At 48.3% G+C, this 27740-nt stretch overlaps 1 protein-coding gene across 14 annotated transcripts in view; it reads left to right on the forward strand.

Annotated features, from left to right (window-relative positions):
* The window catches only part of LOC144610619 (adhesion G protein-coupled receptor L1-like), a 455971-nt gene that overhangs the window by 205871 nt on the left and 222360 nt on the right, over positions 1–27740 (forward strand). For all 14 annotated transcript variants that reach the window (XM_078429454.1, XM_078429459.1, XM_078429460.1 and 11 more), the window contains one exon: positions 24548–24761. In XM_078429454.1, coding sequence (XP_078285580.1) covers positions 24548–24761 — 214 coding nt within the window. The remainder of the gene's footprint in view (positions 1–24547; positions 24762–27740) is intronic.

Consider the following 27740-nt stretch of genomic DNA (forward strand, 5'->3'; position numbering starts at 1 on the left):
CTGTTGGCCCTCCATGTGCAGCCCCATACGCAGCAGGGTCCGATGCACTGTGTATTGTGACACATTCCTCCCGTGACCACCGTTAAAACTTTCTGTGACTTGTGCCACAGTCGACCTTCTGTCGGTTCGGACCAGACGGGATAGCCTTTGTTGCCCTCGCGCATCGATGAGCCTTGGGCGCCCAACACCCTGTCTATCGCCGGTTTGTGGTTTGTCCCTCCTCGGACCACTGTTGGTAGGTACCACTGCTGACCGGGAGCACCCCACAAGCCTTGCCGTTTCAGAGATGCTCTGACCCAGTCGTCTGGCCATAACAACTTGGCCCTTGTCAAAGTCGCTCGGGTCTTTACTCCTGCCCATTTCTCCAACACATCAACTTCAAGAACTGACTGTTCACTTGCTGCCTAATATATCCCACCCCTTGACAGGTGTCATTGTAACAAGATAATCAATGTTATTAATTTTGCCTGTCAGTGGTGATAATGTTTTGGCTGGTCGGTGTATGGAGCTAGCATACTGGAATACCAGAATAGTAAACTTGAAGTACAAGAATCCCTCTAGATAATTGTAGGGGCTGTAATGAAGAATGGCTCCACATTGAGATGGTAACTAGCTAGTTTCAAGTAACCCTTGCATTCCCCCTCCCCCACCCTAGTCCTCCTACTAGTTCCACTGTTGAAATCCTTGTAACCCTTCATTAGCAAATAAATAGCCATGAGGTGTATAAAATCATGTGAGGAATATATCAGGTAGACGCACAGAGTCTCTTGCCCAGAGTAAAGGAATCAAGAACCATGAGGACAGAGGTTTAAGGTGAGGGAGAAATATTTAATAGGAACCTAAGGGGTAACATTTTCACACAAAGGGTGGTGGGTTCCAGAACCAGGGGCCACAGTTTAAGAATAAGGGGTAGGCCATTTAGAACGGAGATGAGGAAAAACTTTTTCAGTCAGAGAGTTGTGAATCTGTGGAATTCTCTGCCTCAGAAGGCAGTGGAGGCCAATTCTCTGAATGCATTCAAGAGAGAGCTGGATAGAGCTCTTAAGGATAGCGGAGTCAGGGGGTATGGGGAGAAGGCAGGAACGGGGTACTGATTGAGAATGATCAGCCATGATCACATTGAATGGCGGTGCTGGTTCGAAGGGCCGAATGTCCCCCTCCTGCACCTATTGTCTATTGTCTATTGTATGGAATGAACTGCCGGAGGAGGTAGTTGAGGCTGGGACTACCGCAATGTTTAAGAAACATTTAGACAGGTGCATGGATAGGACAGGTTTGGAGGGATATGGGCCAAACACGGGCATGTGGGGCTAGTGTAGCTTGGACATGTTGGCCGGTGTGTGCATTGGCGGCTAAAGGGTCTGTTTCCATGTGTGTCACTCTATGCCTCCATTATGGGCTCCATCCTTCATTGGTCATCTGTTGTCGGCCTTTTCTTACCTCCGGGTACCTCCACTTTACTTTTAGTCCTAAGGGTCCTGACCCTAAACGTCACCTATCCTTTTTTCTCCAGAGATGCTGCCTGACCTGCTGAGTTACTCCAGCGTTTTGTGTCTACACTAGATATGACTGGACACCATCCTCACCAGTAGAAACCCTCAACCTAGGATCTGAACTTTGCTATAAGTTCATGTGATGGGAACAGAATTAGGCCATTCGGCCCATCAAGTCAACTCTGCCATTCAATCATGGCTGATCTATCTCTCCCTCGCAACCCCATTCTCCTGCCTTCTCCCATAACCCCTGACACCCGTACTAATCAAGAATCTATCAATCTCTTGCCTTAAATATATCCATTGACTTGGCCTCCACAGCCTTCTGTGGCAAAGAATCCCACAGATTCACCACCCTCTGACTAATGAAATTTCTCCTCCTCTCCTTCCTAAAGGAACGTCCTTTAATTCTGAGAGTATGACCTCTGATCCTGGACTCTCCCACTAGTGGAAACATCCTCTCCACATCCACTCTGTCCGGGTGATAGATTTGTTGTGTCATCCAAACTGGTGGTAGATTGGTTGGAGCTTTGTTCTGGAACGTTCCTGTTCCTGTTCGCTGTTGGAGGTCATACAACGTTGTAATTAGGTGAATATTACCACTACAATGAGATGCAAACATTGCCAGGCATGTTAATTAGCCAAAGACCTCTAATGTTCATTAGACTGAGCAGCACTTGTGGAATATGCTAAACATAAATAATTCATCGCATGTAAAGGCTTCATTATGAATATGTTCATTTGGCTGATACATTGACCTAGGGTTGGTGTAACAATGGCAGCGAACGCTACTCTTCCAAAGATTCATGGCTGTTTTTGTGGGAAGGAACAAATTGCATTTAGTTTTAGGTTTAGAGATACATTGCGGAAACATCGAGTCCACGCCGCCCAGCGATCCCTGCACACTAACACTATCCAACACACACTAGGGACTATTTTTACATTTGCCCAGCCAATTAACCTACAAACCTGTACGTCCTTGGAGTGTGGGAGGAAACCGAAGATCTCGGAGAAAACCCAGGCGGTCACGGGGAGAACGTACAAACTCCGTACAGACGGCGCCCGTAGTCAGGATCGAACCCGGGTCTCTGGCATTGTAAGCGCTGTAAGGCAGCAACTCTACCGCTGCGCCACCGTGCCACTCTCATTTGTTCTAAATCTCTCTATATCACCGTCTATCATCTCTCGTTTCCCTTTCCCTCTGACTCTCAGTCAGAAGAAGGGTCTCAATAGACAATAGACAATAGGTGCAGGAGGAGGCCATTCAGCCCTTCGAGCCAGCACCACCATTCAATGTGATCATGGCTGATCATCCACAATCTCGACCTATTCCTTTTCTCCAGAGATGCTGCCTGGCCCGCTGTGTGAGTGCAGCTTTTTGTGTCTAATCCCACCGTGCGCCCGTACCAACCCTTCCAGGGAGAGAAGCCCAGCTTTCCCAAATTGGAGAGAGGCACAAAAATGCTGGAGTAACTCAGCGGCTCAGGCAGCATCTCTGGAGAAAAAGAGTAGCTATACACTGTAAATGGCTCGACTGTAATCATGTATGGTCTTTCAGCTGACTGGATTGCATCAATACAATACAATACAATACAATATATCTTTATTGTCATTGTACAGGGGTGCAACGAGATTGGGAATGCGCCTCCCATACGATGCAATAATTTAATTAACTAGTCAACAACCCAACTAAACAAATTGTAACAGTATTAAAACAGAATAAAGTGCAAGTAGATCTGTGCCGGTTCACTGTGCGATGTGACCATCCGGCTCAGCAGGACCGGTTCATAGCAGCTATGGCCCTGGGGATGAAGCTGTTCCTGAGTCTGGAGGTGCGGGCGTAGAAGGCCTTGTATCGTCTGCCCGATGGTAGAAGTTCGAACAGACTGTTGCAGGGGTGTGAAGAGTCTTTGTGGATACTGGTGGCTTTTCTGAGGCATCGTGTGTTGTAGATGCCCTCCAAGGCTGGTAGCTGTGTTCCGATGGTCCTCTGAGCTCTATGGACTACCCGCTGAAGAGCTTTCCTCTCTGCCTCCGTGCAGCTGAGGTACCACACAGGGATGCCATGCGTTAGGATGCTCTCTATGGTGCAGCGGTAGAAGGTCGTCAGCAGCTGTTGGGGTAGACCAGACTTCTTCAGTGTTCTTAGGTAGAACAGTCGTTGCTTTCAAAAGCTTTTCACTGTACCTCGGTACACGTGACAATAAACTAAACTAAACTAAGCTAAAAAAGATGCTGCCTGACGTGCTAAGTTACTCCAGCACTTTGTGTCTATCTTTGGTATAAATTAGCACCTGCAGTTCCTTTCCTACACATTCCCCAATGGGGTGCTGGGCAGTGTCCTTTACTGGATTACTCTGTGTAAACAGGAGATGAAACATTTCAGGAAAGCCTGTCACTGTGTCAAAGATAGACACATAAAGCTGGAGTAACTCAGCGGGTCAGGCAGCATCTCTGGAGGGAAGGAATGGGTGACGATTAGGGTCGAGACCCTTCATCAGACTGAGAGTCAGGGAGCGGAAGGTACTCCATGATTTTGTGTCTATCTTCGGTGTAAACCAGCATCTGCAGTTCCTGCCTGTCACTGTGTAACAGAGTCATGGAGTGATTCAGTGGGAAACAGGCCCTTCAGCCCAACTTGCCCACACTGGCCAACATGTCCCAAATGCACTAGTCCCACCTGCCTGCGTTTGGCCCATATCCCTCCAAACCCGTCCTATCCATGTACCTGTCTAACTGTTTCTTAAACGTTGGGATAGTCCCAGCCTCAACTACCTCCTCTGGCAGCTTGTTCCATACACCCACCACCCTCTGTGTGAAAAAGTTACCCCTCAGTTTCCTATTAAATCTTTTCCCCTTCACCTTGAACCTATGTCATCTGGTCCTCGATTCCCCTACTCTGGGCAAGAGACTCTGTGCATCTACCCGATCTATTCCTCTCGTGATTTTTCTATTATGTCAATAGACAATAGACAATAGGTGCAGGAGGAGGCCATTCGGCCCTTCGAGCCAGCATCATGGCTGATCATTCTCAATCAGTACCCCGTTCCTGCCTTCTCCCCATACCCCCTGACTCCGCTATCCATAAGAGCTCTATCTAGCTCTCTCTTGAATGCATTGAGAGAATTGGCCTCCACTGCCTTCTGAGGTAGAGAATTCCACAGATTCACAACTCTCTGACTGAAAAAGTTTTTCCTCATCTCAGTTCTAAATGGCCTACCCCTTATTCTTAAACTGTGGCCCCTGGTTCTGGACTCCCCCAACATTGGGAACATGTTTCCTGCCTCTAACGTGTCCAACCCTTTAATAATCTTATATGTTTCGATAAGATCTCCTCTCATCCTTCTAAATTCCAGTGTATACAAGCCTAGTCGCTCCAGTCTTTCAACATACGACAGTCCCGCCATTCCGGGAATTAACCTAGTAAACCTACGCTGCACGCCCTCAATGTCAGTTTGAGGTATGGTCCTACATCCTGTTTGCCCGCCTCTCCTTGGCTGCGACTATGGAAACTCGAAGCACTGGTTAGCTCCTCTCTCCCGCCAGGCTCTGTCACCAAGCCCAGTAATTAAACCATTAGGAGCAGAGTTAAACAGCACAGATTACTGCTTTGTTAATTCCAAGATGATAGCGCAGAGTCCTGTGATATCCCGAAGCCATAGATTCAGACAGCACGGAAACAGACCCTTCGCCCATCTCTAGTACTCAACTAAATAGAGCACCTGCCTTTCAAAGGGATGTCTTCCTTGCTCACAGAATCATTCGGCCCAACTTATCCATGCCAACCAAGATGCCACATCTAAGCTAATTTGGCCTTCGGGGCGGCACGGTGGCGCAGCGGTAGAGTTGCTGCCTCACAGCGCCAGAGACCCGGGACCGATCCTGACTACGGGTGCTGTCTGTGAGGAGTTTGTACGTTCTCCCCGTGACCTGCGTGGGTTGCCTCCGGGTGCTCCGGTTTCCTCCCACACTCCAAAGACGTACAGTTTTGTTGGTTAATTGACTTCTGTAAATTGCCCCTAGTTTGTAGGACATAAACCAATGTACAGGTGATCGTTGACGTATCGGGTCGAGACGGGTGATGAAGGATCTCGACCCGAAACGTCACCCATTCCTTCTCTCCTGAGATGCTGCCTGACCCGCTGAGTTACTCCAGCATTTTGTATCTACCTTCAATTTGAACCAGCATCTGCAGATATTTTCTTACAGGTCATCGTTTGTCTGCGTGGACTCAGTGGGCCAAAGGGCCTGTTTCTACGCTGTATTTCTAAACTAAACTGAACTAAACTGACCTTTAGATAGTTCCTCTGTCCCTCTCTTCCCCTCCTCCTTCCCAGATCTCCCTCTATCTTCCTGTCTCCACCTATATCCTCCCTTTGTCCCGCCCCCCTGACATCAGTCTGAAGAAGGGTCTCGACCCGAAACGTCACCCATTCCTTCTCTCCCGAGATGCTGCCTGACCTGCTGAGTTACTCCAGCATTTTGTGAATAAATACCTTCGATTTGTACCAGCATCTGCAGTTATTTTCTAATATAAACTGACCCATATATCTAACACATGCTGTACGTTCGCTGGAGGTATGTGGTGAGAGATTGTGAAGAGAGAAAGGTGTTATCTTATAGAAAAGATGTAGTCAAGCTGGAAAGGGTAAAGAGAAGATTTACAAGGATTTTGCCAGGGCTCGAGGGTTTGAGTTATTGGGAGAGGTTGAGTAGACTGGGAGCGCAGGAGAATGAAGGGGGATCTTATGGAGGTGTATAATGTCATGAGAGGAATAGATCGGGTAGATGCACAACTAAATAAGGCAACCTCCCCACCCTAGGTATTAGTCCAATAAACCTTCTCCAAACTGCTTCCAGTGCAATAATATCTTTCCATTACAAGGAGACCAATACTCTATACATCACTTCAAATGTGGTCTCACAAATGCCCAAAAATAACCGAAGCATAATTTCTTTACTTTTGTATTTCATTCGATAATAATGCCATAAAGAATTAGACAATAGACAATAGACAATAGGTGCATTTGGCCCTTCGAGCCAGCACCGCCATTCAATGTGATCATAGCTGATCATTCTCAATCAGTACCCCGTTCCTGCCTTCTCCCCATACCCCCTGACTCCGCTATCCTTACGAGCTCTATCTAGCTCTCTCTTGAATGCGTTCAGAGAATTGGCCTCCACTGCCTTCTGAGGCAGAAAATTCCACAGATTTACAACTCTCTGACTGAAAAAGTTTTTTCCTCATCTCCGTTCTAAATGGCCTACCCCTTATTCTTAAACTGTGGCCCCTGGTTCTGGACTCCCCCAACATTGGGAACATGTTTCCTGCCTCTAACGTGTCCAAACCCTTAATAATCTTATATGTTTCGAATTATGGGATGATTTCGTGGCAATTTTCCAATTTTCTCAACATCTTCTTAATAGAAAATAGACCATCCTTTGTCTGTTGTGAGAGAGATAATATCACCTTTTCAGGTCAAGGCTGTTCATTGAAATGGACATAGTAAGAGTCAGACGCAAAAGACAGCAGATGTTGTAGTCTAGATCGAATAGAGAAACAAACTGTAGCAGGTCAAGCAGCATCTGTGGAGGCAGAGGGATAGTTGACGTTTCAGGTCAAGACTTTGCTAGAATGCAGAACAAAGTTGTGGTTGGAAGAACGAGGTACTGACAATGGGGTCTCGTCACTGGTAGAGGAGCTGTAGGAGAAGATGGGTGACAGTTTAGTTTAGTTTAGAGAAACAGCATGGAAACAGGCCCTTCGGCCCATCGAGTCCACGCCGACCAACGATTAAGTTTAAGAATAAGGGGTAGGCCATTTAGAACTGAGATGAGAAAAAACTTTTTCAGTCAGAGAGTTGTGAATCTGTGGAATTCTCTGCCTCAGAAGGCAGTGGAGGCCAATTCTCTGAATGCATTCAAGCGAGAGCTAGATAGAGCTCTTAAGGATAGCGGAGTCAGGGGAGAAGGCAGGAACGGGGTACTGATTGAGAATGATCAGCCATGATCACATTGAATGGCGGTGCAGGCTCGAAGGGCCGAATGGCCTCCTCCTGCACCTATTGTCTATTGTCTATTGATCCCCGCACACTAACACTATCCTGCACTCACCAGGGACAATTTACAATTACACCCAGCCAATTAACCTGCAAACATGAACTTTTTTGGAGTGTGGGAGGAAACCGAAGATCTCGGAGAAAACCCACGCAGGTCACGGTGAGAACGTACAAACTCCGTACAGACGGCGCCCGTAGTCGGGATCAAACCCGGGTCCCTGTGGCACTGTGAGGCAGCAACTCTACCGCTGCACCACCCTGTGGTTCCTTCAAAGTCAATTCCCATGGTAGCTCTCTAGAATGTTCCATGACCCTTCAGCCCCATTCTCCCTTTCCCCTTTCTGATTTTATTCTTTTAAGTATTCCCACTTTCTCATCCACTCCCTACAAACTGGGGGTAATTCACAGAGGGTCGATTAACCTACAAACCCGCACGTCTTTGGGATGTGGCAGGAAACAGCTCTGTAAGACTTTGGTTCTTCTGCATTTGGAGTATCAGATGTATTTCTGGTCACCCCATTACAGAGGGTTTCAGAAAGGTTGCAGGAGAGGTGGGAGGAAACACATCCTCTCTCTGTCTGGGATTGATCTAGACCGAATATTGAGTTTAAAAATGTTCAGACAACCACACTCTACTTTCGTTCACGGATGTGGCTTGGCCTTTCCGCTTCAAATTCTTTCATTTCTTTCTCTTTAGACTCTTGCTGCTATTTTTTAAAGTAATTATTACCTTGAAAACATTTGTACACTTATCCTCTCTCCCCGATCCTAATCGTCAACTCTGTTTATCTTCCTACCGATGCTTCCTGACCTAGAACATTGAGCAAAGAAAAATAAGTGCAGGAAGGTATTTATTCACAAAATGCTGGAGTAACTCAGCGGGTCAGGCAGCGTCTCGGGAGAGAAGGAATGGGTGATGTTTCGGGTCTTCAGTCTGAAGAAGGGTCTCGACACAAAACGTCACCCATTCCTTCTCTCCCGAGATGCTGCCTGACCTGCTGAGTTACTCCAGCATTTTGTGAATAAATACCTTCGATTTGTACCAGCATCTGCAGTTATCTTCTTATATAAAATAAGTGCAGGAGTTGGCCATTCGGCCCTTCGAGCCAGCACCACCATGCAATATGATCATGGCTGATCATCCACAATCAGTACCCCCTTCCTGTTTTTCCCCATATCCCTTGACCTGTTCAATATCCCCAGCATTTTCTGTCTTTTTAGCATCTGCAGGTTTATGCTCTGACAACGTTAGTATTTTAGTTTTCCTGATGAGTAACTGCTTTCGTCATGAGAGGAATAGATCGGGTAGATGCACAGAGTCTCTTGCCCAGAGTAGGTGAATCGAGGACCGGAGGACATACGTTTAAGGTGAAGGGGAAAAGATTCAATAGGAATCTGAGGGGTATCGTTTTCACACAAAGGGTGGTGGGTGTATGGAACGAGCTGCCGGATGAGGTAGTTGAGGCTGGGACTATCCCAACGTTGAAGAAACAGTTGGACATGGATAGGACAGGATTGGAGGGATATGGACTGAACACGGGCAGGTGGGACTAGTGTAGCTGGGACATGTTGGCCGGTGTGGGCAAGTTGGGCCGAAGGGCCTGTTTCCACACTGTATCACTCTATGACGCTCTATGATTCTATGATACCAACCTTGGCGATACATGCACTGAAATTCATCCGGCTTGGTAGCACGAAATGTACAATAAGACAGCTTGATTCAGCTTCAGAAAATTCTGTCCTATTGAAGAACATTTATGCCTTCACCGTGCGAAGGTGCTGCCGACTGATATTTTTTGACAATACTCCAATTTTCTCTACATCTTCTCAACAGAATATAGAACAGTACAGCACACCACGCTTTGTATACACTGGAATTTAGAAGGATGAGAGGGGATCTTATCGAAACGTATAAGATTATTAAGGGGTTGGACATGTTAGAGGCAGGAAACATGTTCCCAATGTTGGGGGAGTCCAGAACAACGGGCCACGGTTTAAGAATAAGGGGTAGGCCGTTTAGAACAGAGATGAGAAAAAACTTTTTTAGTCAGAGAGTTGTGAATCTGTGGAATTCTCTGCCTCAGAAGGCAGTGGAGGCCAATTCTCTGAATACATTCAAGAGAGAGCTAGATAGAGCTCTTAAGGATAGCGGAGTCAGGGGGTATGGGGAGAAGGCAGGAACGGGATACTGATTGAGAATGATCAGCCATGATCACATTGAATGGCGGTGCTGGCTCGAAGGGCCGAATGGCCTCCTCCTGCACCTATTGTCTATTGAACAGGCTCTTCAGCGCACACCGTCTGCACCGAACATGATGCCACGTTAAACCAATCTGCTTAACCTGCATCTCAACCTAAAAAGTTAACAATAAGGGCCATTTAGAACGGAGGATGAGGATTTTTTTTTCCCACTCAGAGAGTTGCAAATCTGTGGAACTCTCTGCCTCAGAAGGCAGTGGAGGCCAATTCTCTGGATGCTTTCAAGAGAGAGCTAGATAGAGCTCTTAATGATAGCGGAGTCAGAGGTTGTGGGGAGAAGGTAGGAACGGGGTACTGATTGTGGATGATCAGCCATGATCACATTGAATGGCGGTGCTGGCTCGAAGGGCCGAATGGCCTCCTCCTGCACCTATTGTCTATTGTCTATTAGAAGCTTCTTAAACGGCACTATCATATTTCCCTTCACCACCACCCCTGGCAGCACATTCCAGGCACCCACCACTCTCTGTGTAAAACCCCCGACCTGCACACTCCCATTAAACTTTGCCCCATCTATATACTAAAACTCTCGTTTGTTTGTGATCGAACTACAGTCAAAACGGTACACGATAGCGTGACAATTTTAGGCCCACCTTACTCACCGTCATCTCTTTAATGGTAATGCAAGTAGTTTTATTGAAATTGATATTATATTTTTAAAGTTATTCACATTTTAACGTTTGGATCTATCTCCAAGGGAGGGAGGGGGGGAGGAGGGAGGATATAGGGGGGTTGAGGGGATGGAGTGGAGGTGAGGGGGAGAGGGAGGAGGATGGAGGGAGGGGTGAGGAGGAGGAGGGAGGGGAAGGGAGAGAGGGAGGGAGGGGGAGGAGGGGTGGAGGGGGGATGAGGGAGGGGGCAGAGGGAGGGGGGGTGGAAGGGGAGGGGGAGGGATGGGGAGAGGGGAGGGGGAGGAGTAGGAGGGAGGGGAAGGGAGGGAGGGGGATGAGGGAGGGGAAGGAAGGGAGGGGAGGAGGGGTGGAGGGGGGGATGAGGGAGGGGGAGGAGGGAGGAGGGAGGGGGCAGAGGGAGGGGGGGTAGAAGGGGAGGGGGAGGGATGGGGAGAGGGGAGGGGAGGGGGAGGGAGGGAGAGGGGAGAGAGGAGGGGGAGAGAGGAGTGGGAGAGGAGAGGGTGCTGCACCAATGCAGGAGAGGTTTGGGCCCAACTTGTCCACTTGGTCTAGTTTATCTTAAAACTATGCCATCTCGTCTTTGACATTTCCACCCTGGAACAACGTTCTGACTGTCCACCTTATCTGTGCCTCTCATAATTTAATATATATTTTTATCATTCTCCGGCATTCTAATGAAAACAACCCAAGATTGTCTAACCTCTCCTTGTAACTATTACCCCCGAGTCCAAGGCACCATTCTGGTAAACCTCTCCTGCAACCTTTCTGAAGCCCTCTGTAACGGGGTGACCACAAATACACCTAATACTCCGAATGCAGATAGAACCAAAGACTTACGGAGCTGAAACATATAAGATAATTAGGGGATTGGACACATTAGAGGCAGGAAACATGTTCCCAATGTTGGGGGAGTCCAGAACAAGGGGCCACAGTTTAAGAATAAGGGGTAGGCCATTTAGAACGGAGATAAGGAAGAACTTTTTCAGTCAGAGAGTGGTGAAGGTGTGGAATTCTCTGCCTCAGAAGGCAGTGGAGGCCAGTTCGTTGGATGCTTTCAAGAGAGAGCTGGATAGAGCTCTTAAGGATAGCGGAGTGAGGGGGTATGGGGAGAAGGCAGGAACGGGGTACTGATTGAGAGTGATCAGCCATGATCGCATTGAATGGCGGTGCTGGCTCGAAGGGCTGAATGGCCTACTCCTGCACCTATTGTCTATTGTCTATTGTATTATCCCTTCCTAGCTCATACCTATTGGCTCTCAATGCCAATGTTTACTTTGGTTTGGTTTAGTTTAGAGATACAGCTCAGGAAGAGGCCCTTCAGCCCACCGAGTCCACACCGACCAGCCGTCCCCGCACATTAACACTATCCTACACTTACATTTACAAACGTACAAGTCCGTACAGACAGCGCTGTAGGGCAGCAAGTCTAGCACCACAGAGATTAGTTCAGAGAAACAACACGGATATAGACAATTCAGTCCACGCCGACTGTTGTTGGTAATTTTGGACTTGGTAAGGAAGATGAGAAGGGTGGAGTCTGTTTAACCCTAAAGTTCACACACTGGGGAAGGGGGAAGAATGACCAACATAGGATGTTAGGAGTGTCATAAATGGATGTGTCAATGAATTTAGCTTTCATTCTACAGCTGGCTTATGTAAAGTAAACATTAGGGGTTGTAAATAGCAAAAGGTAATAAAACCAATCCACTTTGCTGAACAGCAGGCTTCCTTATCTATTGAGGGGGAATCGTTGGGTAGTTTCGATCACTTATTCGCACTAGTTTAGTTTAGAGACACAGCATGGAAACAGGCCATTCGACCCACTGAGTCCATGCTGACCCGTTTACTCTAATTCAATGTCATCCCACTTTCTGGACCATTCCCAACACACAAGGGGCAATTTACAGAGAGCCAAATAACCAACAAACTTGCACGTCTTTGGGATGTGGGAGGAAACCGGAGCACCCGGAGGAAACCCACGCCATTACAGGGAGAACGTGCAAACTCCACACTGACAGCACCCAAGGTCAGGATTGAACCCGGGACTCTGGCACTGTGAGAAGAGCTCTACCAGCTGGACCACTGTGCCACCCTACTCTACTTAGAAGGCCAGGGGCCCGGGTTTGATCCTGACCTCGGGTGCAGTCTGCGTGGAGTGTAGGAAATGGCACCTATCCTTTTTCTCCAGGGATGCTGCCTGACCCGATGAGTTACTCCCAACATTTTGTATCTATCTTTGGTGTAAAGCCGCATCTGTAGTTCCCTCCTACGCAAGATTATTACACTTGAGTGAAAGTTGCCAGGGGTGGTGGAGGCAGGTGTGATAGTGGTGTGTAAGAGGCTTTTAGCCAGTCACATGGAAGTGCAGGGAATAGAGGGAGACCACACCTGGAGTATTGTGTACAGTTTTGGTCTCCTAATCTGAGGAAAGACATTCTAGCCTTAGAGGGAGTACAGAGAAGGTTCACCAAATTGATCCCTGGGATGGCAGGACTTTCATATGAAGAAAGACTGGATAGACTAGGCTTATACTCGCTGGAATTTAGAAGACTGAGGGGGGATCTTATTGAAACATATAAAATTCTTAAGGGGTTGGAGAGGCTAGATGCGGGAAGATTGTTCCCGATGTTGGGGAAGTCAAGAACCAGGGGTCACAGCTTAAGGATAAGGGGGAAGTCTTTTAGGACCGAGATGAGAAAACAGTTCTTCACACAGAGAGTGGTGAGTCTGTGGAATTCTCTGCCACAGAAGGTAGTTGAGGCCAGTTCATTAGCTATATTTAAGAGGGAGTTAGATGTGGCCCCTTTGGCTAAAGGGATCAGGGGGTATGGAGAGAAGGCAGGTACGGGATACTGAGCTGGATGATCAGCCATGATCAAATTGAATGGCGGTGCAGGCTCGAAGGGCCGAATGGCCTACTCCTACACCTATTTTCTATGTTTCTATGTTTCTATGGATATGAATCATGTTCAGGCAGATGTGTTCAGGTTAACTTGGTATCATGTTCGGCACAGCCATTGTGCGCTGAACTGTTCCTGTGCTATACTGTTCTATGTTCTATGTTCAATTTGCACCATTTTCAAACAATACCCAAGGTACCCTTCTTGATAAAATAGCTGAGTCGTTTCTTTTCTGTTCTCTGTGAAAGTTCCGCTGCCGTTTTATTTTAGTCTCAGTGGCTTCGCACTCAGCAGAATTCAGCCACGTTGGTCCACACACACTCTCCCTGTTAATCAGGAACAGTTGTTACTTAACTCATTAGGTGACAGGGAATCCGCAAAATAGCTCATTCGCAACTTTGGTAAACACTTGGTAAGAATGCCTGTGTAAATGAGATTCGGTGCAGAGAGTGGCGCAGGAGAGGAACGGAAGTGGCAGAGCAGAGCCTTCAAACATTGAGAATGGGACACTGCCTTCAGTCTGGAGTAATATCACACTCACCTTCCAGACTGGAGGCAGTCAGATGCTGCAGTAAGGATGGGTTTATTATGACCCATTACAGGCAGGGATGTGGGACAGATATCAATGTTACAGTGTGGGGTGTATCAGTGTTACAGTGTGGGGTGTGTCAGTGTTACAGTGTGGGGTGTATCAGTGTTACTGTGTGGGGTGTATCAGTGTTACAGTGTGGGATGTGTCAGTGTTACAGTGTGGGGTGTGTCAGTGTTACAGTGTGGGGTGTATCAGTGTTACAGTGTGGGGTGTATCAGTGTTACAGTGTGGGGTGTATCAGTGTTACAGTGTGGGGTGTATCAGTGTTACAGTGTGGGGTGTATCAGTGTTACAGTGTGGGGTGAGGGATGAGGGCTGTAACACTGATACACCCCACACTGTAACACTGTTACACCCCACACTGTTCCGCTGAGGAGGTGGTTCTGATCTAGGGTTGAACTCGGTCCTGGGTTCCATTGGGGAATGGCAGGGCTCAGAGCTGAATCTCGGCGTCTGATTCTGACAGGCCTGTTGTCAGTGAGAGAGAAAAGATGAACCAGAGGCTATTACACAGCGGTGGTTTTTTCCGTCACCTCCTGAATGGGCATTTGGCAGAGCAGATCGCACCTCCTTTGTTCAACCCACCGTCTTATCATTCGTCTGTCTGCTTATATCGCACCTCTCAGAAAACTCCCAAAGCGATACACGTACACTGAATTATTTTAGGAGCGTTTGCAATCGTTCTGTAGAAAAGTCTGACTGAAAAGACTTGTGCTCAGCGATGGAGAGGGAAGAACATTGGGAACAAAGCCACGGTTTTTAAATGCAGAGGCTGAGGGGAGACTTGATAGACGGATATAGAATTGTCAGAGGCACAGATGGTGTGAGGCTTGAAGTCTGAAGGAGGGTCTCGACCCAAAAGCGTCACCCATTCCTTCTCTCCAGAGATGCTGCCTGCCCCGCTGAGTTACTCCAGCATTTTGTGTCTATCTTCGGTGTGAAGCTTTTGTGCTGTGTTCTCCATCGGATCCCCCTCATTCTCCTTCACGTCAGTCGGAACCCCTTTTTCACGGTTGGCTTGGCATGGGCGGCCATGACGGAGGAGGAAGAACAATGGGGGGCTAGTGTGGGGGAGGGGGAGGGGGAGGGAGAGGGGGTGGGGGGGAGAACAAAGGGTGGACCCGGCACCCGTGTACTGTGGCCCCTTGTTCTGGACTCCCCCAACATTGGGAACATGTTTCCTGCCTCTAACGTGTCCAACCCCTTAATAATCTTATACGTTTCGATAAGATCCCCTCTCATCCTTCTAAATTTCTTGGGTGTGCAAGCAAATAATTTCACCGTGACTTGAATCATGTGAAGCTATAAGCTACTCAGTTCAGGATTGAAGATTCAAGATTCAATGTAATTGTCACATGTGCCAATTGTAAGAAATTTGAGTTACCAAATACAATAAGGTATCACAAAATGCTGGAGTAACTCAGCAGGTCAGGCAGCATCTCAGGGGAGAGAGAATGGGTGACGTTTCGGGTCGAGACCCTTTTTCAGTCTGAACCAGGGGCCACAGTTTAAGAATAAAGGGTAGGCCATTTAGAACGGAGATGAGGAAAAACATTTTCAGTCAGAGAGTTGTAAATCTGTGGAATTCTCTGCCTCAGAAGGCAGTGGAGGCCAATTCTCTGAATGCATTCAAGAGAGAGCTGGATAGAGCTCTTAAGGATAGCGGAGTCAGGGGGTATGGGGAGAAGGCAGGAATGGGGTACTGATTGAGAATGATCAGCCATGATCACATTGAATGGTGGTGCTGGCTCGAAGGGCCGAATGGCCTCCTCCTGCACCTATTGTCGATTGCCTATTGGCTATTGACCGGAAACGTCACCCATTCCCTCTCTCCTAAGATGCTGCCTGACCCGCTGAGTTACTCCAGCATTTTGTGATACCTTCGATTTGTACCAGCATCTGCAGTTATTTTCCAAATGTAATAAGGTATTCAGTTCAAGATTCAAGATTCAATTTAATTGTCGCATGTACCAATTAAGGTACAGTGAAATTTGAGTTACCAAGTTCAATTCAAAGACGAGCTTTGAGGTGAGAGGGGCAAAAGTTAAAGATGATGCGCAGAGTTTTTTACCACAGAGGGTGGTGGGGGCCTGGAACGTGCTGCCAGTGGTGGTGGTGGAGGCAGGTACGATAGTGGCGTTTAAGAGGGTTTCAGGTAGGCACATGGATATGCAGGGAAAGGTTAGATATAAGTCACATGCAGGCAGAGGAGATTACTTTAACCTGGCATCATGTTCAATACAGACATTGTAGGTAGAAGGGCCTGTTCATGTGCCATACTGTTCTATAAGTTTATGTTACAGGAGTAGAATTAGGCCATTCAGCCCATCAAGTCTGCTCCACCATTCTATCTTTCCCTCTCAACCCCATTCTCCTGCCTTCTCCCCATAACCCCTGACACCCGCACTAATCAAGAATCTATCTATCTCTGCCTTAAAAATATCCACCGACTTGGCCTCCACAGCCTTCAGTGGCAAAGAATTCCACAGATTCGCCACCATCTGATTAAAGAAATTCCTCCTCATCTCCTTCCTAATTCTGAAGCTGTGTACTCTGGTCCTAGACTCTCCCACTAGTGGAAACATCCTCTCCACATCCACCTTAACTCAACCAAATTCAAGGTAGAGGAAGGGAGTTTATTGGGATGGGGCAATGGTTACTGGGAAAATGAGCGGAGGCATTGAACTGCTGGATGAGATAGCATCGAGGTGGCTAATGGAGTAGACTTAATGGGCCGAACGGCCTAACCCTGCTCCCTTAACGTGTGAACTATTGACCTGCTGTCCTATATCATAAGGAAATAATGAAGAGTACCTTCTCAAAGGCAATTGGTAATGGGCAAAAATGCTGGCCATACCAGTTCTGTAGTTCTGGTAAAAGATACTAGAGGAACAAGATAGACCAATCGACCCTGAAAACCGTAGTACGTCACGACGCCATTTTAGTCGGCAGAAACTTGCAGAAACATTTTAAAAGAAAAATAACAAAAATTTGTGAATTGATAGATGAGATATATTCTGCATTTTAATGGTCTCATCACACATACTGTTCCCCCACAACACTGATTACACTGCGAGAGGCAGAGCGAACGGTGGGTTTGCCTACTAAAATGGCGGACGTTTCGCTCCTTTGCGTACTACACTTCAGTATAGGCGATTTGGACGGAGCGGTTCATCTTGTTCCTCTAGTATCTTTGGTTCTTGTCACTTCCCAACAGGAAGGATGAGACTGCACTCGGAACAGTGTTGAGGAGATTCACCAGGATGCTCCCTGGATTGGAGCATTGTGGTTTTCAGGAGAGATTGCATTCAAGAGAGAGCTAGATAGAGCTCTTAAGGATAGCGGAGTCAGGGGGTATGGGGAGAAGGCAGGAACGGGGTACTGATTGAGACTTTTCACACAGAGAGTGGTGAATCTGTGGAATTCTCTGCCACAGAAGGTAGTTGAGGCCAGTTCATTGGCTATATTTAAGAGGGAGTTAGATGTGGCCCTTGTGGCTAAAGGGATCAGGGGGTATGGAGAGAGGCAGGTACGGGATACTGAGTTGGATGATCAGCCATGATCATATTAAATGGCGGTGCTGGCTCGAAGGGCCGAATGGCCTACTCCTGCACCTTTTGTCTATTGTCTATTGATTGGACAGGCTGTGCAGGGAGGTGGGGGCTGAGGGGAGATCTGATGGGCTCTCTACAATAATCAGAGTTATATTTTGAAGAATCTTTTTTGTAGGTTAATTGGTTTCTGCAAATTGTCCCTGGAGTGTAGGAATCGAAATTGTCCCTAGTGCGTAGAAAATGTGCAATTTTCAGGCTCCTGCAAACTTCCAAATGGCAGGAGTGAAATGAGAGTGTGGCCAGGGTGGTGTGGGTCAGTGAGAGTGTGGCCAGGGTGGTGTGGGTCAGTGAGAGTGTGGCCAGGGTGGTGTGGGTCAGTGAGAGTGTGGCCAGGGTGGTGTGGGTCAGTGAGAGTGTGGCCAGGGTGGTGTGGGTCAGTGAGAGTGTGGCCAGGGTGGTGTGGGTCAGTGAGAGTGTGGGGGGGGTGTGGGTCAGTGAGAGTGTGGGGGGGTGTGGGTCAGTGAGAGTGTGGCCAGGGGGGCGTGGGTCAGTGAGAGTGTGGCCAGGGTGGTGTGGGTCAGTGAGAGTGTGGGGGGGGGTGTGGGTCAGTGAGAGTGTGGGGGGGTGTGGGTCAGTGAGAGTGTGGCCAGGGTGGTGTGGGTCAGTGAGAGTGTGGCCAGGGGGGCGTGGGTCAGTGAGAGTGGCCAGGGTGGTCTCTGATGATGCTGGCTGCCTTTCTGAGGCAGCGTCTCTTGTAGATCCCTTCGATGGTGGGGAGGTCAGTACCAGTGATCGACTGGGCACTGTTTACCACTTATTTCAATCTTCTTCGTACCTGGACTTTCAAGTAGTCGAACCAGTCAATACGCTCTTTACTGTACATCTGTAGAAGTCCAAGAGAGTGCTCATTAGGATTGCCATATTAGCTGAGACATCCCATATATAAGGCGAAATTGGTTTGTACCGTACAGGACCACCTTAGTCCTGTATTAGGCCCGGGGGGGCGCTGTAGGCCCAGACACTGTAGGCCCGGACACTGTGGGCCCAGACACTGTAGGCCTGGACACTGTAGGCCTGGACACTGTAGGCCTGGACACTGTAGGCCCGGACACTGTAGGCCCGGACACTGTAGGCCCGGACACTGTAGGCCCGGACACTGTAGGACCGGACACTGTAGGCCCGGACACTGTAGGCCCGGACACTGTAGGCCAGGACACTGTAGGCCCGGACACCGTAGGCCCTGACGTTGTAGGTCCCGACAGTTTAGGTCCCGACACTCTAGGTTTTAGCACCAGCCAGTCTAGGTCCGGAGGCCCGGGCGCCGCCTAATGGAGATTGCGTAGCAACCCGCCTCCCGGCCCGGGCGGCCGCCATTGGTGGAGCGGGAGCACGTGGCCGCTGGCTGGGTGAGGTCACGTGGGGCGCGGGACTCCCGTATTTGGGAGTGAGGAAGTTGGCAACACTAGTGCTCGTCAACATACCAAACCTCCTCAAACCTCTATGGAAGTAAAGGGGTTGATGGGCTTTTCTTGTGATTACATCAATGTGCTGGATCCAGGACAGATCTTGACAGATATCACTGTAGATGTGTGTGAATCAAGCTAGACACAAAATGCTGGAGTAGCGCAGCGGGGCAGGCAGCATCTCGGGAGAGAAGGAATGGGTGACGTTTCGGGTCGAGACGTTTCGGGTCTGAAGAAGGGTCTCGACCCGAAACATCACCCATTCCTTCTCTCCCGAGATGCTGCCCGACCTGCTGAGTTACTCCAGCATTTTGTGAATAAATACCTTCGAAGGGTTACTTGAAGTTGGCTTAGGCCCCCTCGGTCGTGGCTGACCATGGGCGATGCATCCTAGTTGGCTGCTTGCTCCACACCTCGGCTAGAGCAGCGTCGCTTGTGGCTGAAGAGACCAATGTGGGAGTGACGGTCTCTGTGGCAAAGGTCACATTTGTGTGTGGTCTCTGGTCTGATGATGTTGGAGAAGTCAATGTTGGAGAGACCAATGCGGCAGTGACGGTCTCTGTGGCAAAGGTCACATTTGTGTGTGGTCTCTGGTCTGTTGATGTTGGAGAAGTCAATGTTCATACCGCTGGGGTGTAAGCTGCCCAAGCGAAATATGAGGTGCTGATCCTCCAATTTGCGTTTGGCCTCACTCACTCTGACAGTGGCCAGGCTCAAGCAAGCCCCAGGCTTCAGGTCCCAATACTCAGGCATCTATTGCCTTGAACGGGCTGATGTGTTGCTGGCTTCAGGTTGATTTGGGATCGGTCTGGTCCCATCTTCCATTTGTGAGGCTGAGCTATGTCCACCTTTAGTTTAGTTTAAAGATACAGCACGGAAACAGGCCCTTCGGCCCACCGGGTCCGCGCCGACCAGCGATCCCCGCACACAAACACTACCCTACACACACTGGGGACAATCGACATTTTAACAAAGCCAATTAACCGACAAACCTGTACGTCCTTGGAGTGGGAAACCGAAGATCTCGGAGAAAACCCACGCAGGTCACGGGGAGAACGTACAAACTCCATGCTGTAGTCAGGATCGAACCCGGGTCTCCGGCGCTGTAAACGCTGTAAGGCAGCAACTCCACAGCTACGCCACCATGCCTCCAGTTTAGGAAGTGCCTAAGGCCCATCAATCGGAGCCCTGCCAGGGGCCTGCCTTGATTTGTTTTCCTCGTTCCAATCCATCAGGGCCTGTTCAGCCCTTAGATTAGAAATCCTTCCCCTCTCCGCCAGATTGATTGTTGTCAGCACCTCCCGAACACTATTTTATTTTTCATTTTCTCGTGGCCTGCCTCTCTCTCTCCAGAGCCACCATTCACTGTCCCCTGCACAGCACAGCCATCGCAGCGCACCGATTAAGCACAGTCTCTGAGGGACAGCTTATTGTATTCATAGAGATATGCTTCCATGGCTAAGGGCAGGGTAAGGGCACTTTAACCAGTTCTGTTGTGAAGTGGCTGTTACCAGATGCCAGTTCTCCCTCCAGCTCAACATCTACACGAGAGCAGTTTTTTAGTGATTGCCATTTCTCATCAACATTTCTTTTAAACGTACCACAAAAATCATCGTTGCTGCTGACGCAAACTGCAACTACATTGATTACCAATGGGTGGGAAGGAACTGCAGATGCTGCTTTACACCTAAGATAGACACAACAATGTGTGGATCTGTGGAACTCTCTGCCTCACAAGGCAGTGGAGGTCAATTCTCTGAATGCTTTCAAGAGAGAGTTAGATAGAGCTCTTAAAGATAGCGGAGTCAGGGGGTACGGGGAGAAGGCAGGAACGTGGTACTGATTGTGGATGATCAGCCATGATCACATTGAATGGTGGTGCTGGCTCGAAGGGTCGAATGGCCTCCTCCTGCACCTATTGTCTATTGTCTATAAAATGCTGGAGTAACTCAGCAGGTCAGGACAAGCAGCATCTCTGGAGAGAAGGGATGGGTAACGTCTCGACCTGAAACATCACCCATTCCTTCTCTCCAGAGATGCTGCCTGTCCCACTGAGTTGCTCCAGCATTTTGTGTCTGTCTTTGATTACCAATGAATTTGTTGGAATATCTGCTTAAGTCCAATGTCCCCTGGTTCCCCCAAACAATCTCCACTTTGTCTCACATAACTCCTTTACTGTAAACTAAATTATTATTTTCCGGGAGAATTTAATCGAATAAATATTTGAATGAATCATTGCCAACAGCTCGCTGGGGAGAATGTTCCACAGACTCACCACTCTCTCGTTGAAATATTGCTTACAGGGTTAGTTTTAATTTTATTTTTATTCTTCCTTCAAGTCTGTGCTCTGAGCTATGAATCTGTTGTTCTTTGGAGTCTGTTGTGGTGGTTTGGATGAAATGCCAAAGTCCCTTATTCCTCCTGTCCCTACTCTACTTTCCTCGATATCAATAGACAATAGACAATAGGTGCAGGAGGAGGCCATTCGGCCCTTCGAGCCAGCACCGCCATTCAATGTGATCATGGCTGATCATTTTCAATCAGTACCCCGTTCCTGCCTTCTCCCCATACCCCCTGACTCCGCTATCCTTAAGAGCTCTATCCAGCTCTCTCTTGAATGCATTCAGAGAATTGGCCTCCACTGCCTTCTGAGGCAGAGAATTCCACAGATTCACAACTCTCTGACTGAAAAAGTTTTTCCTCATCTCCGTTCTAAATGGCCTACCCCTTATTCTTAAACTGTGGCCCCTTGTTCTATACTCCCCCAACATTGGGAACATGTTTCCTGCCTCTAACGTGTCCAACCCCTTAATAATCTTATACGTTTCGATAAGATCTCCTCTCATCCTTCTAAATTCCAGTGTCTACAAGCCTAGTCGCTCCAGTCTTTCAACATATGCTTTAGTGAGGCCACTTTAGGAATATTCTGAGCAGTTGTTGTGGCCCCATAGCTGAGCAAGGATGTGCTGGTGTTGGAGAGGGTCCAGAGGAGAATTACGAGAATGATCCCAGGATTGATTGAGTTAATGTGTGATGGGCGTTTGTCAGCACTGGGCCTGCACTCGCTGGAGTTTAGAAGGATGAGAGGGGAACCTCACTGAAACTTACCGAATAGTGCAAGGCTTGGATAGAGTGGATGTGGAGAGGATGTTTCCACTAGTGGGAGAGTCTTGGACCAGAGGTCAAAGCCTCAGAATTAAATGACACACCTTCAGAATGGAAATGAGGAGAAATTTCTTTAGCCAGAGGGTGGTGAATCTGTGGAATTCATTGCCACAGAGAGAGGTGGAGGCCAAGTCATTGCTTATTTTAAAAGCGGAGATTGATAGGTTCTTGATTAGTAACCCTCGGACTATCTTTAATCGGGCTTTAATGGACTTTATCTTGCATTAAACGCTATTCCCTTGAGCATGTATCTGTACACTGTGGACGGCTCGATTGTAATCATGTATTGTCTTTTCACTGACTGAATAGCACGCAACAAAAAAAGCTTTTTGCTGTACTTCGGTACACGTGGCAATAATAAACTAAGGTACAGTGCCAAAGGTTACGGGGAGAAGTCTTGGGAATGGGGGTTGAGAGGGAATGGTAGATCAGCCATGATTGAATGGCGGAGCGGACTCGATGGGCCGAATGGCCTAATTCTGATCCCATGCCTGTGGTCTTCTAGTGTTCCTCCCAGAGCAAGAACAACTTTCCTGAGACACTGAGACAAAAGACTGTTCCCATGTCGTGTGTTCTTAAACAGTCTGAAGAAGGGCCTCGACCCGAAACGTCACCCATTCCTTCTCTCCAGAGATGCTGCCTGTCCCGCTGAGTTACTCCAGTATTTTGTGTCCACCAACTCATGAGGCCCACCGGAAATTGGAGGAACAGCACCTCATATTTCGCCTGGGCAGCTTGCAGCCCAGCGGTATGAACATCGACTTCGCCAACTTTAGATAGTTCCTCTGTCCCTCTCTTCCCCTCCTCCTTCCCAGATCTCCCTCTATCTTCCTGTCTCCACCTATATCCTTCCTTTGTCCCGCCCCCCTGACATCAGTCTGAAGAAGGGTCTCGACCCAAAACGTCACCCATTCCTTCTCTCCTGAGATGCTGCCTGACCCGCTGAGTTGCTCCAGCATTTTGTGAATAAATACCTTCGATTTGTACCAGCATTTGCAGTTATTTTCTTATATAACGCATGTTCCTTCCCACTCGTGTGTTCTAAGTCATAGATTCATAGATTGATGCAGTGTGGAAACAGGCCCTTCGGCCCAACTCTCCCATAGTGGCCAAGTCCTTCCTGCTCCCACCCTTCCTATCCTGGGGGGTGTAGGAGGGGCAGGGCTGGTGTTCCAAGGTGCCCCCCCCCCCCCCCGACGGTCGACTATAATCATGTATTGTCTTTCTGCTGACTGATTAGCACGCAAGAAATAAAAATGCTTTTCATTGCACCTTGGTACATGTGACAATAAACTGAACTGAACTCAATGTGTATCTGAAGACAGACACAAGATGCCAGTGTAACTCAGCGGGACAGGCAGCATTACTGGAGAGAAGGAATGGGTGACGTTTCGGGTCGAGACCCTTCTTCAGACTTGTTCTTAGTTTAGTTTAGAGGTGCAGCGCAGAAACAGGCCCCTCAGCCCATCGAGTCCGCACCAACCAGCGATCCCCGCACTTAAACACTGCCCTACACACACCTGGGACAGTTTTGTACCAAGCCAATTAACCCACAAACCTGTGCGTCTTTGGAGTGTGGGGAAAGGGAGATACATAGATAAGGAAGGGTAAGGTGTGAAACCAGAACAAAGGGGATGAGGTTCAAGGGAACTTTGTTAGTAATGTATAAGACAATAACTGCAGATGCTGGTACAAATCGAAGGTATTTACCCACAAAATGCTGGAGTAACTCAGCAGGTCAGGCAGCATCTCAGGAGAGAAGGAATGGGTGACGTTTCGGGTCGAGACCCTTCTTCACACTGATGTCAGGGGGGCGGGACAAAGGAAGGATATAGGTGGAGACAGGAAGATAGAGGGAGATCTGGGAAGGAGGAGGGGAAGAGAGGGACAGAGGAACTATCTAAAGTTGGAGAAGTCGATGTTCATACCGCTGGGCTGCAAGCTGCCCAAGCGAAATATGAGGTGCTGTCCCTCCAATTTCCGGTGGGCCTCACTATGGCACTGGAGGAGGCCCATGACAGAAAGGTCAGACTGGGAATGGGAGGGAGAGTTGAAGTGCTCGGCCACCGGGAGATCAGTTTGGCCAATGCGGACCGAGCGCAGGTGTTCAGCGAAGCGATCGCCGAGCCTGCGCTTGGTTTCGCCGATGTAAATAAGTTGACATCTGGAGCAGCGGATGCAATAGATGAAGTTGGAGGAGGTGCATGTGAACCTCTGTCTCACCTGGAAAGACTGTTTAGGTCCTTGGATGGAGTTGAGGGGGGAGGTAAAGGGACAGGTGTTGCATCTCGTGCGGTAGGAAGGGACGAGTGGACCAGGGAGTTACTGAGGGAATGGTCTCTGCAGAACATTAGCAATGTAGATCATTGTTAGCTGGGCGAAGGTAACAAGAAGGCCAACTCAACGTGTGCCCTGTGTGTTTGTGTTCAGGTCTGAGCCGGGCAGCCCTGCCATTCGGTCTGATGCGGAGAGAGCTCGCATGTGAAGGCTACCCCATCGAGCTGCGCTGCCCCGGCAGCGACGTCATCATGATCGAGAGCGCCAACTATGGCCGGACCGACAACAAGATCTGCGACGCGGACCTCTTCCAGATGGAGAACGTCGAGTGCTACCTTCCCGAAACCTTCAAGATCATGTCACAAAGGTAGGACCCTGCTCATGTACAGATGCTCCTCGATTTACCATGCGTCAACTTACGATATTTCAACTTTATGATGGTGCAAAAGCGATATGCGTTCAGTAGAAACCGTACTTCAAATTTTAAGTTTTGAAATTTGGATTTTAGATTTTAAATTTTGGATTTTGAATTTTGGATTGTGGATTGTGAATTTTGAATTTTGGATTTTGAATTCTGAGTTTTGAATTTTGGATTTTGGGTTTTGTGTTTTGAATTTGGAATTTGGGATTTTGAGTTTTGGATTTTGGATTTTGAGTTTTGAATTTTGGATTTTGAATTTTGAATTTCTGGGCTGGCGACATGGGGACAACGGCAGCGAGCCGCAGCTCCAAGTCAGCTGTCGGCTAATGTAAGTGTTCTGAGCACGTTTAAGTTAGGCTAGGCTAGGCTATGATGTTGGGTAGGTTAGGTGGCTATTGTGTTGGGTTGGTTACGTGGCTGTGATGTTGGTAGGTTAGGTGGCTATTGTGTTCGGTAGGTTAGATGGCTGTGATATTCGGTAGGCTAGGCTAGACTATGATGTTGGGTAGGTTAGGTATATTAAATGCATTTACGACTTACGATATTTTCGATTTACGATGGGTTTATCGGAACGTAACCCCATCGTAAGTCGAGGAGCACCTGTACTTTACAGCCAAAGCCAAGGCTCTGTGGGGGAGGACCACAGTCCAGGGACCTCCCAATGCTGGACATTGTCTGCTGGGGACCCTCCTCAAATACAAGGGAAGGGACAACACCCCAGACGGCCACCTTTTTGAAGGTCTGAAGTAGGGTCTCGACCCGAGACGTCACCCATTCCTTCTCTCCAGAGATGCTGCCTGTCCCGCTGAGTTACTCCAGCATTTTGTTACTCCAGCAACTTGTATAAACTGGAATTTAGAAGGATGAGAGGAGATCTTATCGAAACGTATAAGATTATTAAGGGGTTGGACACGTTAGAGGCAGGAAACATGCTCCCAATGTTGGGGGAGTCCAGAACAAGGGGCCACAGTTTAAGAATAAGGGGTAGGCCGTTTAGAACTGAGATGAGGAAAAACTTTTTCAGTCAGAGTTGTGAATCTGTGGAATTCCCTGCCTCAGAAGGCAGTGGAGGCCAATTTTCTGAATGCATTCAAGAGAGAGCTAGATAAAGCTCTTAAGGATAGCGGAGTCAGGGTGTATGGGGAGAAGGCAGGAACGGGGTACTGATTGAGAATGATCAGCCATGATCACATTGAATGGCGGTGCTGGCTCGAAGGGCCGAATGGCCTCCTCCTGCACCTATTGTCTATTGTCTATTGTCTAATTTGTGTCTATCTTCGGCCAAGTTTTTAGTTTAGTTTAGAGATACAGCACGGAAACAGGCCCTTCCGCCCATCGAGTCCTTGCCGACCAGAAATCACCTTGTACACTAACACTATCCTACACACACTAGGGACAATTTACAATTTTACCCAAGCCAATTAACCTACAAACCCGTACTTCTTTGGAGTGTGGGAGGAAACCGGAGAAAACCCGCGCAGGACACGGGGAGGACGTGCAGCGCCAGAGACCAGGGTTCGATCCTGACTACGGGTGCTGTCTGTACGGAGTTTGTAAGTTCACTCTGTGACCTGCGTGGGTTTTCTCCAAGATTTTCGATTTCCTCCCACGCTCCAAAGACCTACAGGTTTGTAGGTTAATTGGCTTGGTATAAGTGTAAATTGTCCCTAGTGTGTGTAGGGTAGTGTTAGTGTGCGGGGATCGCTGGGCGGCACGGACTCCGTGGGCCGAAGGACCGGTTTCCGCGCTGTATCTCTAAACTAAACTAAACTAAACTAAACTAAACTAATCTAAACTAAACTAACTAAACACAGCTGGTCAGAGAGCGTCTCGTGAGAAAAAGGATGGGTGACGTTTTGGGTCAGAACCCTTCTTCAGATCCCATTCCGACCCATCCTTATTTCAACAGAGAAGCTGCTCTGAGCAGCTGAGTTACTCCAGCACATTGTGTCTATCTTCGGTATAAACCAGCATCTGCAGTTCCTTCCTACACATTTTGACCAACTAAGTTGTCTGGCAGGCTGGGCTTCTGTGGTAATACATGGGGCTGTGATCAATATGTTGTCTGCACTAAACCTCAAGTGCAATCAACAAAGCAAAACGCGCCAATAGATCAATACACGCTGCCTCAATCAGCACAGACCATTCATTATACTTTGGCGCCAACTAACAGGGTTGGGAATGTCTGTTGGCAGTGGTTTTGGGATGTGACATGACATGTACGCTGATTGATGATCAGCCCAATCAATAACGCTAGTGGGCCTGGTGCTTCAAACCCACTTGCTAGCAGGATGTTTGCAGGGATAATGGAGGCTAATGAAGCTTCCTCTTTGAAGACAGACCCTTCACAACGCAAGGGGAGGCCATTTAAATACGCTGGGATTGTCACGTAGAAGTACGCTTAGTCCCACGCGCCTAAGCGCCCTCAATAAGTCCTTAATCTTCCCGGTCTTCCTTCCATCTCACATCCAGAACCTGGGGCCACACAGTTTAAGAATAAAGGGGTAGGTCATTTAAAACTGAGGTGAGAAGAAACTTTTTCACCCAGAGAGTCGTGAATCTGTAGAATTCTCAGCCACAGAAGGCAGTGGAGGCCGATTCACTGGATATATTCAAGAGAGAGTTAGATAGAGCTCTAGAGGCTAGCGGAATCAAGGGATATGGGGAGAAGGCAGGCACGGGTTACTGATTGTGGATGATCAGCCATGATCACAATGAATGGCTCGAAGGGCCGAATGGCCTCTGCCACCACCTATTTTCTATGTTTCTATATTTCTAACTCTCACCCAAGTACACAATTACCTCATGATATATGAACAGCTTTGTGGCTTTGGATCAAGGATATGTGACTTTGAAGGAATGGATCGATGAACATTCTGTGCCTCACAATGTCAACTCCCCCCCTCTATTTCATCAGGTCATAAA

This window comes from Rhinoraja longicauda, chromosome 37, assembly GCF_053455715.1.
Source record: "Rhinoraja longicauda isolate Sanriku21f chromosome 37, sRhiLon1.1, whole genome shotgun sequence".
Taxonomy (NCBI): domain Eukaryota; kingdom Metazoa; phylum Chordata; class Chondrichthyes; order Rajiformes; family Arhynchobatidae; genus Rhinoraja; species Rhinoraja longicauda.